This window comes from Argentina silus, assembly GCF_951799395.1.
Source record: "Argentina silus genome assembly, chromosome: 12".
Classification (NCBI taxonomy): Eukaryota; Metazoa; Chordata; class Actinopteri; order Argentiniformes; family Argentinidae; genus Argentina; species Argentina silus.
Genome location: NC_139666.1, coordinates 10,146,961 through 10,173,769, shown reverse-complemented (window position 1 = coordinate 10,173,769; position 26,809 = coordinate 10,146,961). Strand labels below are relative to the sequence as shown.

Here is a 26,809-nt window from a genome sequence, read left to right as displayed (position 1 = left end):
GCAATATCAACTTTTATATCAAGGTCTCTTACAGGCCTATTCAGGTTAATTTTGACTTTCGCCCATTTGCTGTGCGAGAAAATGTTAAGTAGAATTCTTCCATCCATGAACGCTGCTAGTCCATTACTTTCTAATTATGGTACATTCAAATGGGCATGCTTGGTTATACACAGTATTTGTATGTGTACACAATGGAGGTGTTCTGGAAGATAGCAGTTGCACGTGGGGAGTTGATTGCATTGTGTGAATAGATTTGAAGTTCTTGGGTTATGTTTAGTATGCCTATGGGTATTTCAATCATTGAAGTACTGTAAATATGTTGGGGTAGGAGTAGTCTTGTCTAAATCCATTACCCTACTCTGCACAATGTAAGAACTGTTCACTAGAAAATCACACACTTACAATAATTGTGTATTACACACAGATGGCAGCCATATACAATTTGACATAGGGATATATCATTATTAGAAGCAGGTATTGCATGGGAGAAATGAGAGAGTTAGAAATAAAGAGATAATTGCACAATGTTGCAGTTTAGCCACTGGTTAACCTACCAGTTACATTTATTCAGTAAGTACTTTTGGCTGAAAACATGAACAGTAGCTTAATTTACATTCCACTGCTTTTGTCAGGATGAAGACAAAACTTTATCCAACTGCATAAGAAGAACAATGACAAAATAAAAGAGTAAATCCAATTCAACATTGAGCATCCTCATGTGCCGTAGCTGGCAGGAGACACATGGATTAGCCCTCCCACACTTAGTCTTGAGAATATCACTGTTTATGTTCTTTTGAGGAGTTAGCATTGCATAATACCCACATGGCTGGCCAGCAACAATCTGTAGATTAGCCCCAACAGAAATATGTATTATAGCTCCCTTTATTTAACCCCTTACACTATCACCAGTGCATGCACTCGTAAAACAATTCCCTCATAATTTGAGCTTAGTTGAAACAAAACAACAACAAAAACAACAACGACAACAACCATTTCTCAACAAATGCACTCGAGTCAACTTTAAAAGTGGATTAATTAAGAGGGGAGCGTGGAGTTGTATCTCTTTGAAACGGCTCACTTACACAACTGTCATACCAGGGGCAAACACATGAAATCTTTATTTTAACAGTGCGCATGAGAAAATAATTGCTTTATTTATAGATACTGTGAAATTAAGCACGCTTAAAAGCCAGGGAGAGTATGGTTTAATCAACCCTGTTGATTCATGCTCTCAATTCGCTCTGGATCTGAAAGCAAGGCACATTAAATACATTCCCTTATTACTCTATAAATGCAAGTGGCTAACCGGACAAACCACAAGTAATAAATTAATAGTAATAAAAACACCAAGTGCACAGACAGATACAGAAATTAAAAGCCAGCATCAAATACAACACTTAATCCCATTCAGCATAATAAAATCATGCAAGACAATAACATTTCCTAGAACCAATCACATGCACCTACTGCAGAATATTTAAACATGCTTACTGTTGATTTGTATCTCATTTGACGTTGGCTAAATTAATATAATAAATATCAAGCATTTAGAGTCCATTTGAAAGGGATAAAATACAGATGTTAATGGCAGTGAGTGAAAAATGCAATCATTTTCCAATTAAGTCTTGCATTGAATACAACAGTTGCATTGCATTACATAATGTAAACCATAGAACTTTGCACACATAATGAATATCACAATATTCAGCAAAAACTAGTCCTATAAAATACCTCCCTTCATATTTTCTGTATGTAAAAATGTATAAAATGGCACAGTAGAACGGTACACAACAGAAATCTTTTTGAACAGACCAACATCACTTTGCACTGCATCCACATATAACATTCTTGATGATGTGATTTTGACAACGTTTAAAAACAAAAGTAACAGCATACGTGACATTATAAAACACTGACAAACAGTACTCAAATAAATACTATGGACAAATAAATAAACTGAAATAAATAGCAGTGTCCAGAGAAATAAATAATTTAATATCTCAATAAATACTCAAATAAATATCAAGTATGACCGGTGTAAGAGTTTCAAAGGCAAGGCATTAGCCATCACATCAGCGCTCATGCAGAGATACAGTAAAATACAGTTCTGTAATATGACCTGTGTGTGTGTGTTGCAACAGAGACTCCTTCATGTAACACCATGAGTTCAGTAACTTTGGATTGAGGACCTATCCCCATATGTGACCGGCTATGGGATTCAGTGACCAACAGTGTGCACCGGTACTACAGTCATGTATGAACCTACTGTATGTAGGACGATCCAGGGCAGGGCTGAGGGGTGTGGAGGAGGTAACCCAGCCTGCCCGGGCCAGCATGGTGTAGGGCCAGGGGGCTAGGCTCACACTCCTCCCCCACTACGGTCCACTGACACAGGCTCCCTCTGGTCCAGACTCTCCTCAGCCGTCTTCAGCAGCATGGCCAGACGGTTGTCTGACACCTGGCCCTTCTTCACAGCGCTCATCAGCTGGGGACATAAGACATACGACCAATTAGAACATCACTTTCTATAAATGATGACAGTCTAGCCCTGCTCATGAAATCAGAAATCCCCTCAGCTTGACAGACTTTTTATAAGACGCTCTGTGCGTTTCATTCATATGTTCTAATGATGTGAGTGGATTTGTATTCAATGAATAACTACAGTAACAGATTTGTAATAAATTATCGGTATCAAATAAGGTCCCAATACTTTTATCTTCTTCCAACATGTCCAACCACCATCCCAATCTCTAACGTGAGTGTGAGTGTGAGTGTGTGTGTGCGTGTGTGTGTGTGTGTGAGAGAGAGAGAGAGAGAGAGAGAGAGAGAGAGAGAGAGAGAGAGAGAGAGAGCGAGCGAGCAAAGAGAGAGAGAGAGAGAGAGAGCGAGAGAGAGAGAGAGAGAGAGAGCGAGAGAGAGAGAGAGAGAGTGAGAGCGAGAGAGAGAGAGAGTGAGAGAGAGAGAGAGAGAGAGCAAAGAGAGAGAGTCATTATCATGCCAGAGCATGTTCAGCTCTCTGGCCTCACTGGTTGTAAGTCAGCTCATGCCCTAAGTCAGGAAGACCATGCCTACCCATAATACCAGCATCGCATCCAGCCTACCCTCCTCAATACACCCCATCCTGTTAGAATCACACTGCTGGGGGTCCAACATTGGAGCAGGAAATTAATCGTTCTTCCTCTCAAAAAAAAGTACACTAATGAAGATGAAACTTGTTCTCGGGGGCCAATCAACCGTATCAATCATTTGGTCCTGGTATAGACCAAGACTAACTAGAAGGGAACTGGGTACTTCAACCCCCCTTTTTTCTTAATTATTTTTCTATTCCACGAATATAGCATGATGCTTACTAAAAGAACAGCCGGAGACATTGATGAGCTTCAAACTTAATATGAAAGCTCAAAGTAAAGATTTGAACTCAATGTCCTCATTAATTTGATTTCCGCAGAATACGCTCTCCAGACTTCAGGGAACTTTCACACGTCTCACACATGCCACCAAGGCCTCATACATCACAAGTCATGCTGAAATCCCCTCACTATGACATCTCTATAGAGACAAAATCCACATGGTTCCGTGTTTATAACAGAACGTTTCTAAGACCAATAGCTAACAAACTAACTAACTTAATTAGTTAACCCTAACCCAATGTGAACATCTGGAGAGATGGTCAGTGGTGCTGTGTGCGTGTCCGGTCCTGAACCACGACCAGTATGGAGGCAGACAACAAGCAGGCCAGGTTGAGGACTGGTGTGAGGGACCCCTCCCCCCGGTCATGACCAACCCTTCACAGCCCTGAGGTCTTATCTCTGGAGGGACAATTACCATTCCCTTTGCCTTGATCTTGTTTGTTTAACTTGACACCGTGAAGAAAGGGCTGACATTGACCAAGATCCCGTGCATTAATGTGTCTCATGTTCTGCATTCATCATTGTCATCCAGCTGGAGAAGGCTGCCAGTGTCAAGAGGGAGGGAGGGAGTCCATGTGTGTGTGCGCTTTCTCTCTCTCTATGAGCACACACACGCGTGCACATAGACACACGTACACACGCACACACACACATACACACACAGGAAAATCTATTCAAGTCATTCAAGATTTGGAGTACTCTGCCAAAATAAACACTAATTAAGCTGCAAGCTAGGTTGGCGAAAGCACTTAAATTAGATTTATAGCAGAATGTGTCTCTTTTATGACATAACTAAGTTGAAGTTGTACTAAAACTCAAATACTAGAGTCATTTTTCAACTTAAGAGCAGCAGACACTATTGGAAGGTGAGTTTGGTATTTAAATATTTTGGTAATGAGTTAATTTAATATGAGTTAATTTAATATGAGTTAATAACACACACAAATATGGTTGCATCTAGCAAAATGGATGCACTCTACCTGTAAGAATTCATTCAGTTCCACTTGTCCATTTCTGTTCAGGTCAACTTCATTCAGTATTTCGTGGAGTGTGTTCGCATCTATTTGAACGCCGATACTCTGGAAAAAAGAAAAGAAAATAGTTTAGAGCCGATGCTGGTGCTGAGAACTAAGCGCTTCGGGGTAGACTCAGCGATATGACTTTATCAGGACGTATGTCATCCGAGATGCTTCAGCTTCACCCCAACAAGACGTTTCACTCTTGGCGATCCTGTTGAAGCACGAACACTGTGAGAGCCATTTGACAAAAAAGGCTTGCGAGTGAATTGTCTTCAATTTGGCTAGTTAACTCTGCCGGAAGTCACCCCTCTATTTTATGGCGAGGTTATATGGAGTCTGCCTTTAAGCTAGGAGTGTGGAAATATACCCCCACTCAGCACTTGAGTTACTGCTACTTCAGTCATGCTCAGAGCGACGCAAATACAGTATAGGTATTTCATATCAGAGATGAGGTTTCTTATGAATATATTATTCAGTATTTGCTTCCTTGCGATGAAATTACTTTAATTTAGATATTGTGTTGACAGAAACTCCCACACAACCCCCACAGCAAACTCACTGCTCAATTAGTACTGAGAGAGGGTTCTTTTACAGAGCCCTGTTGCCAGCTGAATCTTTGTGTACAGGTAATCCATACACTTCCTATCAAATTGATGTGAATGGGTAGGGATTAACGACAGGCCCACATTATATACGTCCCTAAAATATACCCCAGTGGATTAGAGACCAAACACTGCCTTTGAACACTAGTTCGACTACTACACACCGTTCAACACTCGTGCTAAACAATTACCCTACTGTTCTACTACAGTCAATAATGACATCACACATCTACTAAATTAGATTTGTTTGTTTGTTTTTGTTTAAATCACTAATAGCATTGTAAGTAGACTGGATTTGTCGTTAATTTGACATAGATTGGGAAATTTGTTTCTAAACCCATTCTGCCTATAAAGTAGTATGTATCTTGTCTATGATGGTAAGAAAAAAACATTTGATCGCAAAACAATACAACAAGGGGCCTGACTGATGCCTAAAACATCATTTGATGGTGCTTTTGTAAAACCCTGACGTCTCTGGTCAGGATTAGCCACTCTGAACAGTTGGGTACGGTGGTAGCTATCGTCTAACTGTGAGACTCAGTGTCATGGTTACTGAGCTAAAAGAGACTCATCAGAGCGTTGTGGTTCTAGCAACCTGATGCCTCTCCAGATCTGATTAAGGTAGAATGGCTACTGCTAATAATCACACACACAAACACACCGCACACACACACACACACGCACGCGCACACGCGCGCACACACACGTACACACACGCACACACACGCACACACACACACACACACACACACACACACACACACACACGCACACACACACACACACACACACACACACGCACACACACACACACACACACACACACACTCACACACACTCACACACTTGTGAGAAAAGAACATAGGGTGACACACAGATGAAGAACAGAGGATCTTTACCTCTAATACTGTCTGGACATCCACCGTCGTGATAAAGCCCTTATTTTCTTTGTCAAATTTGTGGAACCTTTTCATATACCTGTTGACAGAGGAGTTAGATATGGCTGTTGGAGACAGGAGACAGAGGAGGAGAAGGGACCCAGTCACACGTTGTCACACAGTCACTGGCTCTAATGCCTGTGTAATAATGCTGCTACTTCACTTATCTAATATCTATCTATTAGGTATTAATGTTCTGTTACATTACGTAATTCAGCAATTGCATTGTAATTGTATGGTAATGTACACAAATGGAATAGGGACTGTTCCTATTTCCACTTGCAACAACAAACTCTCATTAAACACAATGATGTTGGACTCATTCCATTGACTATTGCTTATCTGTCTTACCTGTTCACCTCTGGAGGAGAGAGGGAGATCTCAGAGGTGTCGGTCAGCTGTTCCGAGCGGGCCTTGGAGCCCATCTCGTAGTAGAGGAACTGCTGGGCTGCAGCCAGCTCCTCCTGCAGGGAAACATGGGAAGGTGGAGGACCATTAGCATTAGCATCAGGACATCCATTACTCCAGTGCTGACACACATTACCCCCCATTCATCACTGCATGCCGCTCACACACACACACACACAGGTACCACATCTATCAAGGATACTGTAGCTTTATCAAACCTGTGTACTGTACTAATACTGTACCCAACCAGCCCAACCTATAATTAAACACTGGGATCAGGTTTCTTTAGTGACAACTAATACTTGTATTACTAAGAACGCTTTCTTCGTTTTCTAATACACATTATGGGTAACTATTTTGCTTTTAATTTGGTCTAATATTATGGCAAAGGTGCTCTGAGGAATGCAAACAATATCTTATCCACAACTGGGCAAAAGCTCATTTGTGAGGACAATGTCAGGAAGGGTGAGGCCTCAATCTGAATTCACCAGAATCAACAGTATCAAAGAAAGCACTGCTAGGTATTGCTCTATTTATACGGCAATACAAACACAATGTGTGACTGTAATAGAAAGATCAAAACAATACCTATTTAGCGGCCAGGCAGGCAGATAGAATGGCTTTTGAAAGCGGCATATTATTATTACAGCTTCAACGTAGCAACAGTACAGAGCAAATCTCAGTAATTAACCTATGGTAATGACAAAAGCCAATTTATGGCTCTTAAAGATCAAACGTATCCGGGTTAATGTGAGGTCAATCAAATCCATGAGCGGGAATACAGGAGTGGGAATATCATTGACGGGATGGGAGAGAGTGTTGTTGGGAATAGGAATGCTGTCCTCGGGAACAATGTTTTTAAACACACGGTCTAAGGGGAGACCGAGGTAAAGAATGTTGTTATGTTGTCTGTGGGAGGTTGTTGAAGTCGTTTACCTTCTTCCTCTGCTCGCTCCATTTCAGCTGTGTTCCCATGAGCTCTACGATGCGGGGAAGGGCCTCCTCGGCAGCCTGCACGTTAAGGAAGCCCAGCCGTGTGCGTCTAGCGATGACGTCAATGGCCGTGCAAGCGTACTCCTTAACGGCATAGTGGACCTGGAAACAGCATCATGCTTATGGAGGACATACCTCATCTTTATGCTCCTCAGTTCGTTCACTCAGGTCCCAATTCAACCACTTGCAGATAAAGGCAATTCACACGACAGGTTCACGAGGAATATTCACGTCAGCATCCAACGGCAATGTCCGTGAGAGGAACAGCTTGCAGGGTGTGTGTCTGTTAAGAGGAGGACAGGCTCATTGTAATGCATGGAATGGAATGAGGAATGGGGATGGGGTTTGATACCATTCCTCATTCCATTCCACGCATTACAATGAGCCCGCCCTCCAATTTCTACCTCGGCTGGTGTCGGTTTTAGTGCAATTCACACCCCTGATACAGCGTAAACAATAAGTATGAACCAGCAGTGCAGTTTGTCTTTATCTGCAATTGATTGAATTGCGGCCAAAGTCATTCAGATTCAGTCACTGTGTAGAATATTGCGACGATGTTGTCTGTACCTATAAATGTAACTAACCTCGCTCTCGATATAGGGGAATTCCGACACGAGGCGCTTGCCCACGATAGGCCACCTCTTCCCAGTCACATGGGCCATCTTGGCCACCTCGTATGCTTTTCCTCCGTAGGTGGACGCCAGGTGTTGGGCCACCTGGAGAACACCGGAACAGGCATTATTAGCCAGTTATTATTATCAGTATTCAATCGAGCAACTCCAAACAGAATGGGCTAGCGGTCCCTGGGAAGTACCACTGCATTTAAATAGCACCTTTTCATATGAGATCAATACAATGTATTAACAGTCAAGTCACTCATGGGGAGATGCTGAGGGGAGACAGCATGCTTTGACTGTGATCCATTATGTGCCAGAACTAAACAAAGAAGTTATTTCAATTCAAATGGTTTTGTTACTTTTTTTTCTTTTTTTTTTTTCTTCTCTCTCTCACAAAAAAGGTCAAGCGCTGTCAAAAATATCAGCATATTGACCTTTTTAAACATTCCGGGAACATCAGGATCATAGATTATCCTTTCCTTCCCTCTTCTTCCTCGCTAACGAAGGGTTAAAACTCATTCAGTCGCAGTGGGGCTGCAACTCTCTTTGCTTGTCATTTGCGGGTCATTGTACAGTTCATTTGAAGTGTAACATGGCTTGGATTGTCCTGGTGATTTGAGTGTATTGTCAGGAGTACATAGGCTCCGGGTGACCAGGAGAGAGCACAGCACTGTTAACGCTTCTAATCCACTCTGCTCTCAGACTGATGTTTCATTCACTCGTTGGCCAGATGAACACATGTGGCTCATCACTGGAATGACAGGGTACTGATGTCACACTCTTGACACCAGCTTCGGGGACTAAGGGAACCATGATATATTCCGTTTTTTTTTACAAACGGGCCTGACTACTATTCATTAGTATCATGAGACAAATTGATTTCATACAATTAGCGCAGGTCATTTACTTGAGAAACTCCAGTATACAGATTTTTTAATCTCATTTGATAATTAATCCACATATTCACATGACTATATATTACTTACAATACTAATACACATATACTTCTATACAGTATATCATTACAATATATACATTCGTTTCCCCACCTCAACCTCCAAGCCGTAGTCCTGCACCAGGCGGATGTACATGGTAGGAGTCCAGTCTTTAGCTCCCTCTAGCATCAGGCCTACTGTTCTGCTGGGTCCTGCGCTCAGGCTATGGGCCTTGGCTGCAGCGTCCAACGTCTCCTCAGCCATGGAGCGATACGTCGTCCATTTCCCACCTGAGCAATAACAGTTATTGATCCACTTCTTTAGATTGACTTATGACGTTATATATCGTGGTACATGCACATTTTGATCACATTTACTAAACTTTGCTAAATGTATCATAAACATAATGATTATGAATCATGAAATATGTGTTGAAACTGCAACAAAAAAAATTAATATACACTCACCGAGCTCTTTATTAGGAACACTATACTAATACTGGGTAGGGCCTCCCTTTGCTCTCAAAACAGCCTCAATTCTTCGTGGCATTGATTCCACAAAATGTTGGAAACATTCCTTTGAGATTCTGGTCCATGATGACATGATTGCATCACGCAATTCCTGCAGATTTTTCAGGTACACATTCAAGCTGTGAATCTCTTGTTCTACCACATCCCAAAGGGGTTATATTAGATTCAGATCCGGTGACTGGGAAGGCCACTGAAGAACACTGAACTCATTGTCATGTTCATGAAACCAGTTAGAGACAACTTTTGCTTTGTGACATGGTGCATTATCATGCTGGAAGTAGCCATTAGAAGATGGGTAAATTGTGGCCATGAAGAGATGCACATGGTCAGCAACAATACTCAAATAGGCTGTGGCATTCAAGCGATGATTGATTGGTATTAACGGGCCCAAAGTGTGCCAAGAAAACATTCCCCACACCATTACACCACCTCCACCATGAGAAGGTGTACAGGTGTTCCTAATAAAGTGTTTGGTGAGTGTATACTGCATGTGAATTGACAGACGAACCAGCGATAGTGACCATTCCACTGTCACTGACGTGGACTATGTGGTTCCTGCAGATAGACTGAGTGTCCTTGGAGTTGGGGTCTGTGACCAGCGGCCGGATACCGCTCCAGGCAGCCAAGACATCTCCTCTCCTCACTGCACGAGACAAAAGGAACACACACACACACAGACACACACGCACACACGGTTACACAGCAGGACAGCCACACTGCTGTATATATGAGGGTGATGGACAGCTCCTGGAATCATTGAAGTGAGATGACTCTATCTCTATCCCACATCCTGGCTCCAACTAAAGCCTAAATAACACAATACTCCACCACGGCTGGAAAATAAATGAGCTGCCCCACGACACTCCACTCTTTCTATATCGCACTGACATATAAAGAATTAAATATTAATACGCTGTTGTGTATCGATTGAAAAAATACCTGCCACCATAATGGGCTAGTTGATATTTCTGAATAAAACAATGACAAACTCGTTATCAAAGGGCATTTTTTAAACATTTATGACAGCTGAGTAGCTTTGGAGCAGCGGGCCTCGCAAGGGCAATAAAAGGCGTGCAGATGAACACAATGGCCATTTTGTAGCGGTGCAGTGAAAGCTAGGCATGATAAACAACGTCTCTCTGGCTGCATTAACCTGAGGGGACCTGGAGCGATGGATTCAAGAGTTCATGGCTCAGTTTGATTGCCTGAAACTTTGTGGGCGTAGTGCGATGTGGAATTCCAGCTTTTACCATGTACCATCCTCAAAATCCTGCAGATACATCGCTCGTATTGAAAACACATGCATGCATTCTTTGAAAAACGGTGACAGTAAACAAAGGAGATTTTCTTTTCCTTTCCGAAAGAAAGTGGGCTTTCTACAACGTGAGGGTTACAATATAAAATAGAGGCTCATCGAACAAAAGCTTTTTTTTCCCTAATTTTTTTTGGATTCCAGAGACAATATGAGTGGAACTGATGGTGTCTTTGTTGAGGTGACTCATCGGTTGGGAATGGAACCGTGGTGTGTTGTGGAAACATTCCACCACAGAGAGAGAGAGTCCATCCACTCCATACTGCAGGACGAGAACAAAAAGAGCCCAGTCCTTGAGCAGGGGCAGGCTAGCGGTAGCCAAAGCAGTACAGTAGGGCCAGCCAGACCAGTCAGTGGTAGAGTACAGTAATACAGTAGGGATCTGCTGGAGCTAACCTCGCCTGCTGTGTGTCACTCAGAGGTTGGTGTGACTGTGAGAAGCCATGGAGACCCCCACTGGCCTCATGAGAAGGACTGAGTGCCTGCTTGTCTGTCTGACTGTCCACTCCAGGCCAGTTGTGTGTGTTCAGAGGTGTCACCGCCCTACGATGTGACAAATCCCCCCCTGGAACGATCCTCTTCCAGCCGTGTCTCCTCTCCACCACCCCCCACATGCACACGACGGTTGACTGGAGACTCCAAGTCGTAGTAGCACGTCCACAGGCAAGGACGGAGACGGAGGAGTCCGCCAGTCCTGGCCCGCCTCTCGCTCCATCACTTCGCACTTCTTCTTTTTTCTCTCGCTCTCTCTTTTTTTTCCTCAGGCTGGGGGGCACAGTTCTGCTGTCCTGTGACCCCAGGACTTTACCAGGGTCTCGCCCAGACATACGCCACATGTCACCCAGGCCGTCCGGGGCACGCAGCCTGAAGCTGGATGCTGGTCTGAGGGCCGCACTGCAGACCCGCCATGACACATCCACAGCTCCACAACAAACCTACTACACATTAACGGCCGCTTTCCCAGACACAGGTTAGGAGCCTACTTCTCGGCTAAAAAGCATATTCAATGGAGATTCACCACTGAAAGCATGATTAAATCCAAGACCTGCTTAATCTGTGTCCTGGAAACCACCTTGTACTGTATGCATCAGCCATTCCACCACCTACTCTAATAAACATTAGGAAAAGCAGAACAGCGGATCCGTGAGAAATGTTCGAAACACCATGGACTAATCTTACGCTGAGTACAACCATGATAATGATGATAGATTAAAAATCATGGAGGACAATAATGTAGTGCTTTGGGATTACTGTGTCATTACAAGGCCCGAGAGGATGTGGAGGCAGGCAGACCAGTATCAAGCTAATCAATCAAATAATCTAGACAACCTTGTGTCTACTGGAAACAATTAGACCACTTCTCTGAGATCAATAGCACTGCATTCTGTTTAGATACCCACCGGTCATTCTTTTAATACAGTCTCCATGGGTTTTGATAAGCCAGTCATCAGTCTGCCCGGTCATTTGAGGCTCCAACCAGGGAACAAAGACATATAAAAAGGGCTCCAGGAAGGTCTCATAAAAATCGCAAATCGAATGCAATATATTTTAATGCGGTAGTGGTTATTTTTCACTTAGTCATTAACAAACGTCCCAACGACTCTATGGTGAACGACAAACACAGAAAAAAAAAATCTTTTGAGCGTAACAACTGGCATGCATTATGATCTAGAGGGAAAACTAAGTAATGAGATAGAATCAAAGGGGTTCATAAAGTTACTATAAGAAGGAGGTGGTTGGTATGGTGTTGATGTCTCCTGTGTTTCTAGTGCGGGGTCTCATACATAATTAAAGCAGGAATTTGTATCTGTCTGCACTCTGTGGCCTCTTGATGAATTAATATCTAGTGGAAGTCCTACACAGCCATCAGATTAGGCCATTCATTTCTGTCAGCCGCTTGCTCCATCAGCTATTTGTAAATCAGAGGACTGGGAGAAAAAAAATGTTGAGATTGTTTGGACGTGTATTTATTATTATAAATGGCCGTTATGAATTAGGTGGAGATTCTAACGTCCGTGCTATAGTGCCGTAAGTGTAAATGTACACCAATGATTCATTTTCTGCCGAGAAGGACGTGTGTTGACGTGGCTGTACCTTTCGCATCATGGTCTTTCATCACATTATCACATGCAAGATTGTCTTGGCATGCATGAAGTATGGCCATTTCACAAATAGGAAATGAATAGAAATGTAAGACTTGATATCATTGGTTAATCAAATTAATCATAAGTAATCAGACCTGCTTTCTGATAGTAATACTTAATGAATAACCACTATCCTATAGCAATGGCATTATTGAAAAGCAGTTTATAAACAAATTGCTAATGAACAAATGCTGATTTATAAACAAATGATACTGCAGATAAAGTGTCTTCTTTTGTAATGCCACATATATGTTCTCTTCCTATACTTTGTGTCCCTCGGGGAGACCAGAACCATGTGTTTTGTCATAGTCACCTTCCACGTCGGGGCTCAGATAGTTGCGGACCTCCGTTAGGATGAAGTTGATGTCCTCCTCAACGGGGATAGGGTGTGGCGTGATCTCGGTGGGCGTGTCTGTCGTCCCGGCAATGGTCATCTTCTCCCAGGGCAGGAAGAAGATGACGCGTCCATCGCTGGTGGCTGGGTCCAGGAGACCCATGTTGTCTGGACTAGAGGGGGGGAAGCAAACAAGAAGACTGCATTAACCTTTGGTCTGCTGGGAGGCGTGAGCGGACCGACTGGGGGTAGTGGGGGGGACACCCCATAATCAGCCTCCTGTCAGCGCTCCTTTCCAGGAGATTAATTCTGCTGGGTTTCAATTCCAGCGCTGCTCCCATAGCCCCGGCTCAGAGTGCACATATTGTCCCTGTTTAAAACACATGCACATGGTACTGACTCAATTTAACACAGGAAGAGGGGAGGGGGGGAGTTGGGGAGCTGGGGGAGTTGGGGGGGGCAAGGGGAAGTAGCTTTCTCACCCCTGCGAAACACAAATAACATGCATCAACAAGAAAACCAGAGAAACCCCCAGATATGGTAAAGCAGAAAGGAATCCAATCAGAAAGTCCATTTGCACCGCCATCACGCGAAAGTCTGGTTGAGTAGGCCGGGACTCTATTCCAAAAAAAACGGAACCTATCCGTAGATAAATGGTATACAATGCAGAGCGTTTGGTTGATTTCACTCATCTAAATCGGCTCTTCGACCTAACAAGAAACAGTGAGTAGAAACAAAGGAACCTGACGCTCTTCAACAGTGCTTCTCAGTAGTGAGCACCTGTTCTGAACTAGCCATGCAGGAAGAGAGAGGAGCCCCTGGATCTTACACAGTGCATATGTTTAGCCCTGGCTGTTGCCTAGCTCTGGAGCGGCTCAACAGATGAAGGTGCTAATGAATTGATCAGGCAGAGCTAATGACCCACTGATGCAGAGGTGATGTTGAGGAGCGGGTGGGGTGTGTGTGTGTGTGTGTGTGTGGGGACGACGACGACAGTGACAGAGACGGAAGGGGGGGTCATTTGTTCTACCTGTAATAGCCTGGGATGACGATGTGCACCCCAGCACTGGGCTGACAGATGTTGGGGTTCTTCTGATCATCCATTTTGCGCAGCGCGTCCGTGAAAGGTCCCGTGGCATTGATAACACATTTGGCTCTGACATCAAATTCCTGCCCTATGAAAGGAAAACAGCATCAATCACCAGGGGCCATTCATCTGGACCTGGTGACAAGGCGGATTATTAATTTATCAGCCCCAACACCTCCTCCTGTAATAGAGTGGCTCCTCGCGTGTGTCCATGGGAGACTTCCCAGGATTGTAATTAATAGGGAACAGACATACCTAATTTCCCTCTCGCCTCTTTGTGTCAAAGTGCGGCCCAGGAGGCACACACAGTGTGTGTGTGTGGTGTGTTTGTGTGTGTGTGTGTGTGTGTGTGTGTGTGTGTGTGTTGAGGGAGTCTTTTGATTGTGCAGAGGGAAATGTTTGTTATAATGTGATGCTTGATGTTGACGAGCTTAATAATGGGGCGCATATCAAAGGTAGAGGGATGATACTAAATGATCTGTTTTGACAACGAGCTGAATAATGGAATAGCCTTCCTAATTTGACTTGTGACACTGTGTCCAAAACTAAAGCAGAGAGGAGAGGAATTGAATGCCATAAAATAATGGTTTTTTGTTTGTTGTTTTCTAGCATGTGTTTGTGCACTTGAGACCTTCATTCTGTGGAGAAAAATAACCACACAAATAAAAACAATAGTGATTTCATTTATTCTAATACACACTTCCCTTATGAAGCTTCACTCTCGCACAATGAAAAGTGTTACATCTCAGGGGTCACACTGGCATCTTTAAAAACATGGAAGAAAAGGGGGCAGTCATGTATTGAGATCCTCAAATCTTGGTTATTCATGAAATGTTCCAGAATCTCATCATTTTCTCCTTACTGCTTTATACCTCCTGAGCCACTCCTATGCATGACATTTAAAAGGTAAGTAAGGCCATTTGGAGTACGCTAATTCCGCCTTACACCGCGACCAGATCTGAAGCAGCCTCTGTACACCATAAAATGCTTATGAAATATTAAAGCCCCTCACATTAGATGTGCGATGACTATGTGCAAAATAGCAGTGATTAGCAGCACTCCCTCACGGGTGCTGCTAGCGCCCCCGTTGTGAACGCTAGAGAACAGCGAAGAAGGAAGGAAAGAAGGAAGCAGACATTTTTGTGTGTGTGTGTGTGTGTGTGTGTGTGTGTTACCTGTGATCACGTCCCTGCAGCGCGCTCCGCAGACCCTCTCCTTGCCCGTCTGAGGGTCTGCCCTCTTCAGTAGGTGCACCACTTCAGTGTAATTGGCTATGGCAGCCCCATACCTGGCAGCAGTGAGGGCGATGGCGAGGTTCATTCGAGCATCGTTGTGTTGTCCTGCAGCGGGGGGACAGGACCAGAGGAGGGGACGTGAGTCACCCCCAGCCTTGGTGACTGGTGGTATGGAAGTGTGTCGGAACCGATATGTCACATCTGTCCCTGTCACTTTGCATCAGTGCGATGGCTGCTCTGGCCACACAAGGAGCAGCACACTTAAAGCCACAGTGGCCCTTTGGCCTGTACACGGGCCGCCCCCCCCCCCCCCCCCCCCCCATCCCTTCCCCTACCGCACCCCTCTTCCTGCACTGGGGGGGAAAAGGAGGGGGGGGGGGGGGGGGGTGGCTCTGCAAAAAGAGCAGCGGGAGCAGGAGGGAGGGAGGGGTGAGGGGGGGGGGGGGTGAGGGGGGCGGTTGATCAAAGTGTTAAATCCACCAAGTATGCAGGGTAGGAATTTACAAACTTGTTATTTGATAGCCCATGTCTGTTTTTGTACACATTAACACAACGCATAGGCCTATTTCTGTACACGCAAGCACGCACGCACGCATGCACACACACACACACACACACACACACACACACACACACACACGCTTGAGCGTAACACAAGCGGACACGCATTTTCTTACATGAAACAATCTCCATGGTGTGCACTTGTTAACATTCAATAGAGAGCTCAGTTATTATACACAGGGGAACAAGGTTAAATGAGGATAAAATCAACTTAGGATTAATCAATAATAATAATATTTTATAAATGTATGCAAAAAGAGAAAGAAAATCAATGGCGGTGATCATTGGAAATAATCATTTGCACTGTCTCTGGTTGCCATGGTTTTTAATATATCAACATAAAGGGAAACAATTGTGACAACGACTGATCTACTTCCAAAGCTGAGGATCCCTCCGCAGAATCCTTTTTAATGAACAGAGGAATCTGGTATCAAGATTTATGGATTAATCCCTCACTGGCTCTAAAATACCAGAGATCTATATTCAGAGTCACAAGGTCAGAAGTTTTGTAATTTAAATGAAAGGGTCTAAAAGGTGACAAATGAACAAAGCCGGGTTTCATTAAGAAGTGCTTCTTATGTACATCTTTTAAGATTTATCGCTGGAAAAAAGCCTCTCTTGGTTGAAAGTAAAGAGAGAATAGAGATGATTAATCACTTTTAATGTTGGGTGTCCTGGGTGACTTTCTTTCTATTTGTTATTGCCAGGGAAGTTCAAGTCCTCATTGTTGGGCTGGAGGGGAGAATGTTGCTACTTTGCAGGAATGAGCAGCTCCTTTTGTGCCCTGATTTATTTTATGTTTGAACGACTAGGGGCTAGGTAGGCTAGGGGCTGCTGGGGTCTGGTTAATGCTACCGCATGCTTCAAGCCATTCCACCACTAAGGAAAATAAATAAATAAATTGAAAGCAAAAAGTAAAAAACATGAAAACAACAGATTTTAAAGGCCACATTTTAGAATGAATTACATACAAGAGTATGCACCCTGCCATGATGTATTAGGGAGACCATAGAGTCCCACTTATTCATCTGTGTAAGAGCTGAATATGCCCATTGGAGTGTATGGCTGGTAAACATGCGTTGTGGGTATTGTAAGCAGGATACTGAAGGGTTAGTAGGCAGTGCCAGTGTCTGATCCCTGATGATTGTTGAGACCCCTGCTAACCTCTGACACTATGATTCACAGTTCTGTTACCAGCCTGTCAGAGACTGGCACTGGGCACAGCACAGCAACCTTTACCACGATGCTGCCATCAATTCTCAGATTAGTCACAATCAGTCAGATAAACTGCATGACAGGGATTAATGAATGGTACGTGAGTGATAATAACATTTTCATCTCATAATAACAATAATAATAATAATAATAATATTAAGAATAATAACAGCAATGCTAATAACAATATTAATCTGAGAGATAAATCACAAACTGAAAAGACTGAGCAAGGTTAAATGAGCCTCAAAACTCCCTAGAGGAGAAGGCAGTTCAGTGGGGCGTCCTGCCCCTACCTCCGCTATAACCCGCGCCTCCTGGAGGTACAAAACTCACTGGAGTGAGAGGAACTCCACGGCTGGACAAAATGCTGCAAAATGACAGGGACAATAATGACAATGAATTTCATGTCTCCCAGTCATGAGCCAGAGATGCTTGGCTGGGCTGACTTGTCCAATTAAATTGTTGCAGGTACAGCGGGAGACGCAGTTATTATCCAAGACGCTTCTGTCAATTACTCCTCTGGCAAAAAGGAGGAGGGTAAGAGGGAGGAGAGATAAATAGACACAAAGAGACCAAAAACCCACCAAAAAATGCATATGAAAATGATTAAGCATATTAGTGGGTATATAAGTAGTGTGTTATCTCTACATTGTAAAGCACCAGTGCATGAGGTAAAGAATACGTTTCACTCCCATTCTAAATTGTTCAAATTTCTGTTATTTGGATCTGTAGCTCATGTTTTGTGTTGTTCCACAATCTATTTAGTCATTTCTGACTAAATCATCTCAATCATCTATCATGAGTACATATTCTAAGGCTAAGGCATGTCTACATGTTGAGAATTCCTGAGGAGATGAACTCAAGCAGTCAAAGCCCAGTCCCCAATAATGAAGGTCAGAGAAGAAAATGTCATAGCCATAATTGTTCCCAATTGAATACTGCCGAAAAAAATTACAGCTTGAAGAAAAAATATTTTCTTCAAGCTAGACTATGTTTCTTTTTTTTTTTTCTTTTTTTTTTTTAAATCTTCATCCTTTGTCAAAACAATCAGATATTTGAGGGGGGGAGCACAATATGTCTTTTTTTTATCTACATTTCCAAGAGACAAAAAAAAGCAGAAAACTGATAGTATAAAACAGAGCAAATATAAATAGCTGCAGCATAATGCCCCCTCTCCCACTTACTTCTGCTAAATGAGTAAGGTTGACAGATCACTGCTCAGATCGCAGCCACATTCCCTCCGAAATATGTTGCCTTTTTGCAGTACATGGGAATCCACATATCCACAAATGCTAAATGAAGTCTGACAGATAGCCTAGAGAAACAAAGTTGGGAGTTTGCGGCTACAAGGGAGACCTTGAGTGAACAGGACATGCTATGTACACCCTGGCTAACAATCAACATATGCTTTGTTTTTCTGATGCCAACACGAGGCACATATAGCCTGGAGAAAGATGGATCCTGGGACTGGTTGGAAACCAAAAGCCCACCAGCTATTTGCTGTTTAAAAAATGTTGTTTCTAATTTGTTTACGCTCACATAGCCAGCAATTACACTGCCGTGTAAGACACTGGATATTTCTTTAAGAAACATGAAAGACTGAGGATTAGGGAGGAAAGATATTAAAAAGGCCATCATTTAGAGGTAAATGTAATGTTCTTGGTACTTTCTAGTGTAAATAATCCTGTTATTTCTGCAGATGGAGAGCAGTGTGGCTCAAACACCCTAAATGTGTTCTTTGTTTCATAGGCAGATTACAAATCAAACATTTTCAGATGCTACAATGTTATACAGTAGGTCTCATCCTGTGGTCAGTTAATAAGAATTAACTTAAAAACTGGTTAGACAGGATTGACTTAAACTGGTTCTATGTGTATGGTTTGAGGTGAGTTAAATGTTTGGACGCTTACCATCATAATAGACAATGGCTCCCACCAGCTTATCTTTCTTCAGCATGGGAAAGAGCTCCAGAGCCTTGGTCTTACTGAGGATGTAGCTGCTCTTCAAGCACTGCGACCCAGCCACCAGGTCGTACATCTTGATCCCTGCCCAGTAGTAAGGAAGCTGCCACCACCTTACAAAACACAACGAAAAACATACAAAATACTGCACGGTTAGTACTAGGCCAATTGTGGTCAAAATGGTGCTAAAATGTTTCACAGGACACGTTGAAGTGTTCTGGTATTAGTGTCTTTCTCCTTCAACTTGAACCCTGCACTTGTGATAATTTCATGGATGTGTGTGTGTGTGTGTGTGTCAGCTTTTGAACAATACAAACAGTCATAAACTTGCTATCATTGCCAAGAGAACACATCATATATTTGATTTATATTCCATATACATTAAATTCTGTGGTGGTTTATTTGGATTTAAACATGACTGTGTGTAGAATCTGCACTCGTGACTGTGAAGGATGTGGTGTATGATGGCATGATGTGTCTAGGCCATTCTGGCTTTCCCTCTCTCCACACCCTTCGGTAATTAGACACACCTGTACACTGCTTTAAATACCAGAGACGAGCTGAAATGTCAGGTGCAATTAAAGATCATGATAGCAGGCAGCACCAATCAAATCAAGGCCTCTGAGTTCACCCAAGAATGAGAGGGGCTGAGGAGGGGTGTTCAGATGGTGATCAGGAAACCTACAGTATAGACCACTCATTCTCTATACCCTCACCCTCAATGGTCTTCTCTGCCCGGGGTGATTCTCTTAAAGTTTATTGCCATTCAGCCGAACTTCTTCATCTTCCAAACTTCATGTCTTTACTAAAGGTTTACTGCCTTCTGTGGTATATGGGGTGAGAAATGATAGGAGAGAAGGACGAGAGGACTGAGGACATTCTTACTTGTATACGGGGAGCATTATGGGTAAAGGTGCAGACAAATGGGGTGCGATATCCAGGAGGTTGGAGCGCTCGTGGAGGGCTTCCTTCACCATCATATACTAGCAGATTAAAGACGGTAAAAGAGAAGAAGTGTCAAGAGAATAAAACATAATTCAAGCTCATTCTTATCCACATCGCCCTCTCTGAAGTTCGGTCATATTATTCATTTCTCTGAATGAGGAGTAAAGTAGAACTGAGGTCACATGGAAAACATCATAATAATGCAGTAAGAGAACGAATAGAGTTAGAGTATATTTAAGTTAAAGTATATTTTACAGTGTAATCATTTAACACGGTGATCTAATGCTGGTGGCGTCTTATGGAACAGCATCAACTCAATTATACTCAATTATACTAAATTATACTCAATTACATCCAACAACACATCCAAACTAATGGACATGGTCTTTATAAATTCTAAGATTAAAGACTTTATGGAATGAAAAAGTTCTTGTTGTCATAGATGACCAAAGTCACCAGTCCAAAGAAAATACCTACTGGCGTCGCCTTAATTTGCTCTTCCTTTCTTCCATGGCATGTAAAGTAGCCTATACTTTACTACTGGGCTGCTGACTGTGCACTTGTGTTTCCTGCAATCACACTAATTGGCCCCTTCTAACGCTCACCTCCAAGACCCCAGCATGTTCATACAGATAGGAAAATAAGACTCCCCAAGAAAATACCGGCCTAAAATAATGAGATTCTTCAAGTACTCTGAAATGTAACAGAAAATGGTGACATTTGAGTTTGAACTTGGGTGACTCTTCTTAACAATACACAGACAAAAGAAGACCCAAATGCTTTATTCCTCTTATTACTTTGAGATAATTTCCTGTATTAGCCTAATTCCCGTCTTGATCATGACAGGGGTACTAGTCCTCCTCCACCTCCTCCTCTCTTGCGAAGTTGTAGGAATTCTTAGAAATAACTTCAAAAATCACAGGCAGTCATTCAAGAAGAGCATGTCAAGACCTCTGGTGAATGATAAATGAACAAGGAGGGGTAAATAAAGCAATAGGACCAGACGGACCAGGAATTCCACGGATAAGTGTCAGCTGCTGAGAAAAAATGAAGCATTTACCTGTTCGTAATCTAATTTCATGATGGCTTTCTGTAGATATCGGACTCCTCCATGAATGAGCTTGGTGCTCCGGCTGCTAGTGCCAGATGAGAAATCGTCTCTCTCTACCAGGGCAGTTTTAAGATCTGACGATGGGAACCAAGGCAACAGATCAACACCAAGTGGATATTTGGCTACTTATTGTCCACAAATGTTTAGAATACATCACATATTATTCACATATGCATGTCCTCTCTGCTGCAATATGCATGATGGGAAATATTGTGCAGGCATACATATTCCATTGGGTGAAAAACGGCAATCATTTTCATAAGAATGGCTGCGTGAACCATAAAAGGCAGTCCAAATGTTTTGAATTCAAGGAAAGAAAATATATTATACACACATTTGCTCTATCAATTTTTTTTGTCTGCATATCAGTACTAAAATGGAGTATATTTGTGGAGAAATCCTCTGACTTCCATCACATTCTTTAACATTGAAACTGCTCCTCACTCCCACCATTAGAGGCCTGTGTGCCATCCCAGTCGGATAGAAACTGTAAATCCCAATTTTGAAAAGAAGAAAGAGAGAAAAAAACCCGAATGTGGATTAGGAAGAGGGGGATGAGGGGGTTTCCAAACCCCCACTATTCCACCATTAGACAGTCAAACTGGATAAAGGAGCAAAACAGATTAAAGAAACCTCTAACGAGCAGCATAGATAATTGATTTAGGATGTAATGGTAACCGCGAGAGGACGGTCCCCGTTCATCTGGGGGAAAACAAACCGTCATGCTTCAAACTGCGGTGGTTGGACTTTGCCCCTTGGTCTTTTCAAGGGGGGAGAAATCCTCCAAGTCCAAGGATTGTGTAGTTCCACCCTCCAGAGCTGCCCTGTGAAGCGCCTTACAGGCTGAGCCCTAGGGGCAGGGCTTGGAAGCAGCTTCAGCACAATGACTAGGAGGTTATGCAACATCAGGATGGAGAATATCCATCGGATGCTGTGAGGGGGGCGACTGGAACAAAAGCGTGCCGCCGCTCAAAATCCTTGCAAAACGCTGCTCCAAACCGCTGCTGTTGTTGTGCCAGCAGAATAAATGGGATTCATCAGAATTATTTCACTTATGGAAATGAGAGTGATTAATCAAAATTGGCCTACAGTACACTTCTAGGCTACTAAATATGACAACAGTTTTCACTAAGAGTTTGTTTGAAACACAATAACTAATGTTATGTGCAAGTGGAAAAATCTGACATTTTCACTATGCATAGTAAAGTTATTGTTGAATATTTCAAGATTGATCAAGTGCAAGGACTTAAAGGGGCAATCTGGGATTCGAACAACAACAAAGCGGTCTCCCTGACACTTTTTGGGGTAAACAGCTGAAGGATGGGGCTGTAGAAATGTAACCACTCTCAAATTCATAGACGGAGCTATGGATGTAAGGACTGACCATCCATGACATCAAAATTATAGTTTTACCATGTTTTGAAGCTATACAGTGTTAGTTTACAATTACATTGTTTACAAACAATGGGGTAAAACAAGCTCATATTTTGGATTCTAATGGGATAAGACAGTTGATCTAAGCTCATGAGGCATTTATAGTTGATTTAGTCTTCAAGAATCAATGGCTATATCATTAATTAAAAAGTCCAAAAATGTATGTACCAATCCCAGATTGCCCCTTTAATGGTGGACAACAGTAATATCATGAACGGCAAACTAAAGACACAAAACCAAGCACATTCAGTGGTTTTGTGCTATGATGATAAGATACAAGCTCAGCTCTTCAGGACACCATGTAACCTACCCTGTGTGGTGTAAACGAATAGGCTACCCCAGAAGATATGGGGAAAGGGCAACCGGAACAACAGGAACAACCGGTAGACTGCTAATGATAAAGGCAACTTACTCCGTGTGACTGCGTCTAAGGCACAACCTGAGCCCGTGGCTCCTCCCCCCACGATGAGCACATCAAAGTCCTCAGTGCTGTGTAGGGCCGTTAGCTGAGCTTGCCTGGATGGGAGCTCATCCTGGAAGGGCATGTTCACCTGTTCAAGCGCCTCCACGCGCGAGAGCCGGGCCTAGACCATCCACGCAAACAAACCAGTCATCCATTTCATTGTCATATGACTCCAGGGGACAGTACACATTAATAAATGTGTTTCATTATTATGCATATGTCTTCAACATTCTTGATGATGGATTTAGGAAAAAAGAAACCATGCATTTTCTGTGGAAAAAAATGTCAGACACCACCAAGGAATAAAATAAAAAAAAACAATAAATCACATGCAAATTCATAACAGCTCCCTCCCCACACCACCCCATTTCAAAATATTGTCCATCTAGATTAATCACAAAATCTGCATGCTACCTGCATATATATTATTGTTGTACCAAAAAGATATTGACTGAAGCTCTGAAGAATCTAGTCTAGTAGGAGGCTGACATTCACTAATAGAGTAGCTAAACAAAACTAAAAACTAAAAAACAAACAACAAATAAACAGAAGAAGTGTTACAATAAAACAAAAAGTACCTTTTTATATATATATATATATAAACAAAGGCGCCTCTACTGCATTCAAAATGTATGTACCAATCCCAGATTGCCCCTTTAATGGTGGACTACACTAATATCATGAACGTCAAACTATATATATATATATGACATGCACTAAAGATTATATTATCTAGGCTAGGATAATACATCAAGAAAAAAAAACAGGTTACCATACTCGTATTAATTTGAATGATGGCAAGACACAAATCACACACACACTAGGATCTATCCCATTAGTCATGTTATTTGAGGTGCTAGCCTAATTTCTGTGCAGCATGCATGGTGAAACTGTATTCTCAAAGTTGTGAATTACCTTACCCATTCATTCTTTGAGATGATGATGTGGAATAAAGATGCCATACAACAAAAAATAAGTATAGTGTTTGTACTTATAAAGGAGATAAGACTTTAGGCTTACTTTTTGGTATAATTCTGTGCCTCTATATAAGTACTCTGGTAACATCGTAGTATTAACCTGTATAGGCCTAGTCATTTAGTAGACTAATTGCTTCATAATATAATAATAACATATGCCATTTAGCTGACACTTTTATCCAAAGCGATTTACATATGTGGTCCCAGCAGGAATCGAACCAACAACCTAAGCGTTGTTAGTGTCATGCTCTACCAACTGAGCCAAGGAGGACCGTCATTGCATGGCAATGGAGTTGAGGATTTTTGTTACTACACAGTTGTAGGTGTACAGGTGTACAGGTGTAGGCTAATATCAGAAAATGTTACTCCATTACTATGAAATTACAAAGCAACTGGCCTCTTAAAGAAGCAAGGCTCTAGCCTACACATAATTTATCCTTATGAATAAAGTCATACACTGACAAACATACTCTGAAAACAGACACTTTAGAAAACAAGATCTCAAGTTCACTGTAGCATTTAAACTATGTGGAGGCCCACTCTCAAGCTACAAACTCACCTGTTTTCTTCTGTATTCTGTCAGCTGTGTAAGGCCATAAAAGGCAACCATGCCTCCACTCACGACAGCTGTTCCCTTCACTGCCTTTCGGAACGCCATGCTTCCTGGAACAGTTACAAAAATACACAACAGTCAAATAACAATAAACCCAAACGTTGGACTGCTGACTCTCTGAGTGCACTATCCCTTTATGAGGGTGTGTCCATTAGTAACCTGTTTGACGTTACAACCACAAACAATAAGAGTGCAACTCAACTGCTATAAATGGTTAGGAACAAATGCATCATGAATGCAGTAGTGGTGCCTTTGTTTAGTTTGCTGAGAGTTAGTTTTCTCTCAAGGGCAGCACCTATGTGTTGGGTGACTACTTTGTTTTCTGACACCATCTCAATCACTGTAAGGCTATTCAACTGTTGCCAGGATTGCCTCATCAGCACCACAACTTTGAGTATGCACACTGCAGGCACAGTGCAGGAAAATCCTCCCATCCAGCTGCTTAAGGAGAAAGCCCATGCAGCTTATGCAAAGCTTGAGCCAATTCCCTCATCCATTCAGGACTCTTTACTGGGACCGAAATGGAATCCCGGCAACTTCTGGTGTGAATAACAGCGATGCAGAGGATCAGACACAATGCATGAATTATGTTTCTTCGCGATCAAACTGGTTTTGATATAGATAAATAGGAAATTAAATACAAATGCAGTTATAGATGGAGAGGCCATCCTAAAATAGGTCTCAGTCCGTACAAAGCGAAACAGTGAGATGTAGTTTAGCATATTTTGATCCCCCCTGCTTTAATGGTTAGGCTAGATCTTCAAAGAGATTGACAAAGAAACTATCGTTTTGCCTGATTTTCACTTGAGCACAATCCAACAGGCAATTGATTGTGGCATCAAGGCCACCTGCAGCTTCTGAATACATTTCCAGGAGAGAGAAGAAAAAAAAAACAGCCCAACTTGGAAATATTACCCCACGACATGAATATGCAGGGACTTGATACCAGCAGTGTCATTACTAATGTTGCTGCCAATTACAGAGCATGTCATGACACCGTGATTCATGAATATTCATCACTGACTGAGACTGAGGCAGAGCCATACAGAGGCCTCTATCCCCATTTTACTGTCTCATTGTGAATGGTGAACAGGTACCTCCATCATAGCATGAGAGGCGCCTTCCAGCTGGAAGACAAGCTGTTCCATAAGGCATCGCTAGTTAACAGTATGTTATATAAAGGTGTATTAAAGTGATGAAGTGCTCCCTGGCTCTAAAGAGCAGGCATTAAAGCATATTAAGTAGACATTTAAGCTTGTAAAGTGGGAATCTAGAAATGGAAATAAGACATAGGGCAAAGGAATGCCTTAAGGTGAGACTGTTTTAATACTCTGAAAGTTAGATTCCATCCTGATTTGTTGTCATGAAGTTTGTCAGTTCCATCAACAAATCTATCAGATAACCCAGAACAAACTCAGTGACTTTGACAAAATGATTGTACAGGCACAAAAGAATGCAACAGAATTATTTTACAAAGAATTGATGCAAAAACATCAATCTAATCTATCTCAAATAAAATGAAACCAAGAGGATTGAATGTTGGTCAGATAGCCCTGACAAAAAATATGTTTCAGTCATTCATGGCTAGGTGGTCTGAATGAAGAGACACCTGTCCTGAGCAGTTGGTAGTTGAAGGAAGGGGGGAATCTAGTTGAACTATTTGAGCTGGACCATGATGACTGCATCACAGTAGGAATTCCCCAAGGTGTATATGCATTTTTTGAGGATTTTCATCATAATTTACATAAATTCGCCATCAAATCAGTAGCCTCCTACTTCAATATCCATGTAACCAACCTGATCCTAGTTTTCCAGCTACAGCACATGTGGCTACATAGCTACTGACCAGACAGTACAGTGATGGGAGAGTATTTTCATGACAGTTCAGCTTGCCATTATGTGGGCTACCTGGATATGTCTAATTCATAATATTGCCTGTAATGACATAATGAACGACATTATCTC

The 26,809-nt window shown here is 42.4% G+C and overlaps 1 protein-coding gene across 1 annotated transcript; it reads right to left on the bottom strand.

The window, feature by feature from the left end:
* Positions 1-633: 633 nt before the first annotated feature.
* Positions 634-24,889, bottom strand: LOC310813404 (glycerol-3-phosphate dehydrogenase, mitochondrial-like; the record flags this gene model as incomplete). Its single annotated transcript, XM_083682381.1, has 16 exons — positions 634-2,485; positions 4,391-4,489; positions 5,931-6,009; positions 6,321-6,433; positions 7,314-7,472; positions 7,955-8,086; positions 9,037-9,212; positions 9,961-10,095; positions 13,222-13,415; positions 14,273-14,417; positions 15,505-15,669; positions 19,251-19,414; positions 20,187-20,284; positions 21,307-21,431; positions 23,204-23,375; positions 24,791-24,889. 16 exons carry the CDS (start codon positions 24,887-24,889, stop codon positions 2,360-2,362), a joined length of 2,181 nt encoding a protein of 726 aa, XP_083538507.1. The 3' UTR covers positions 634-2,359.
* Between the last annotated feature and the right edge of the window lie 1,920 nt (positions 24,890-26,809).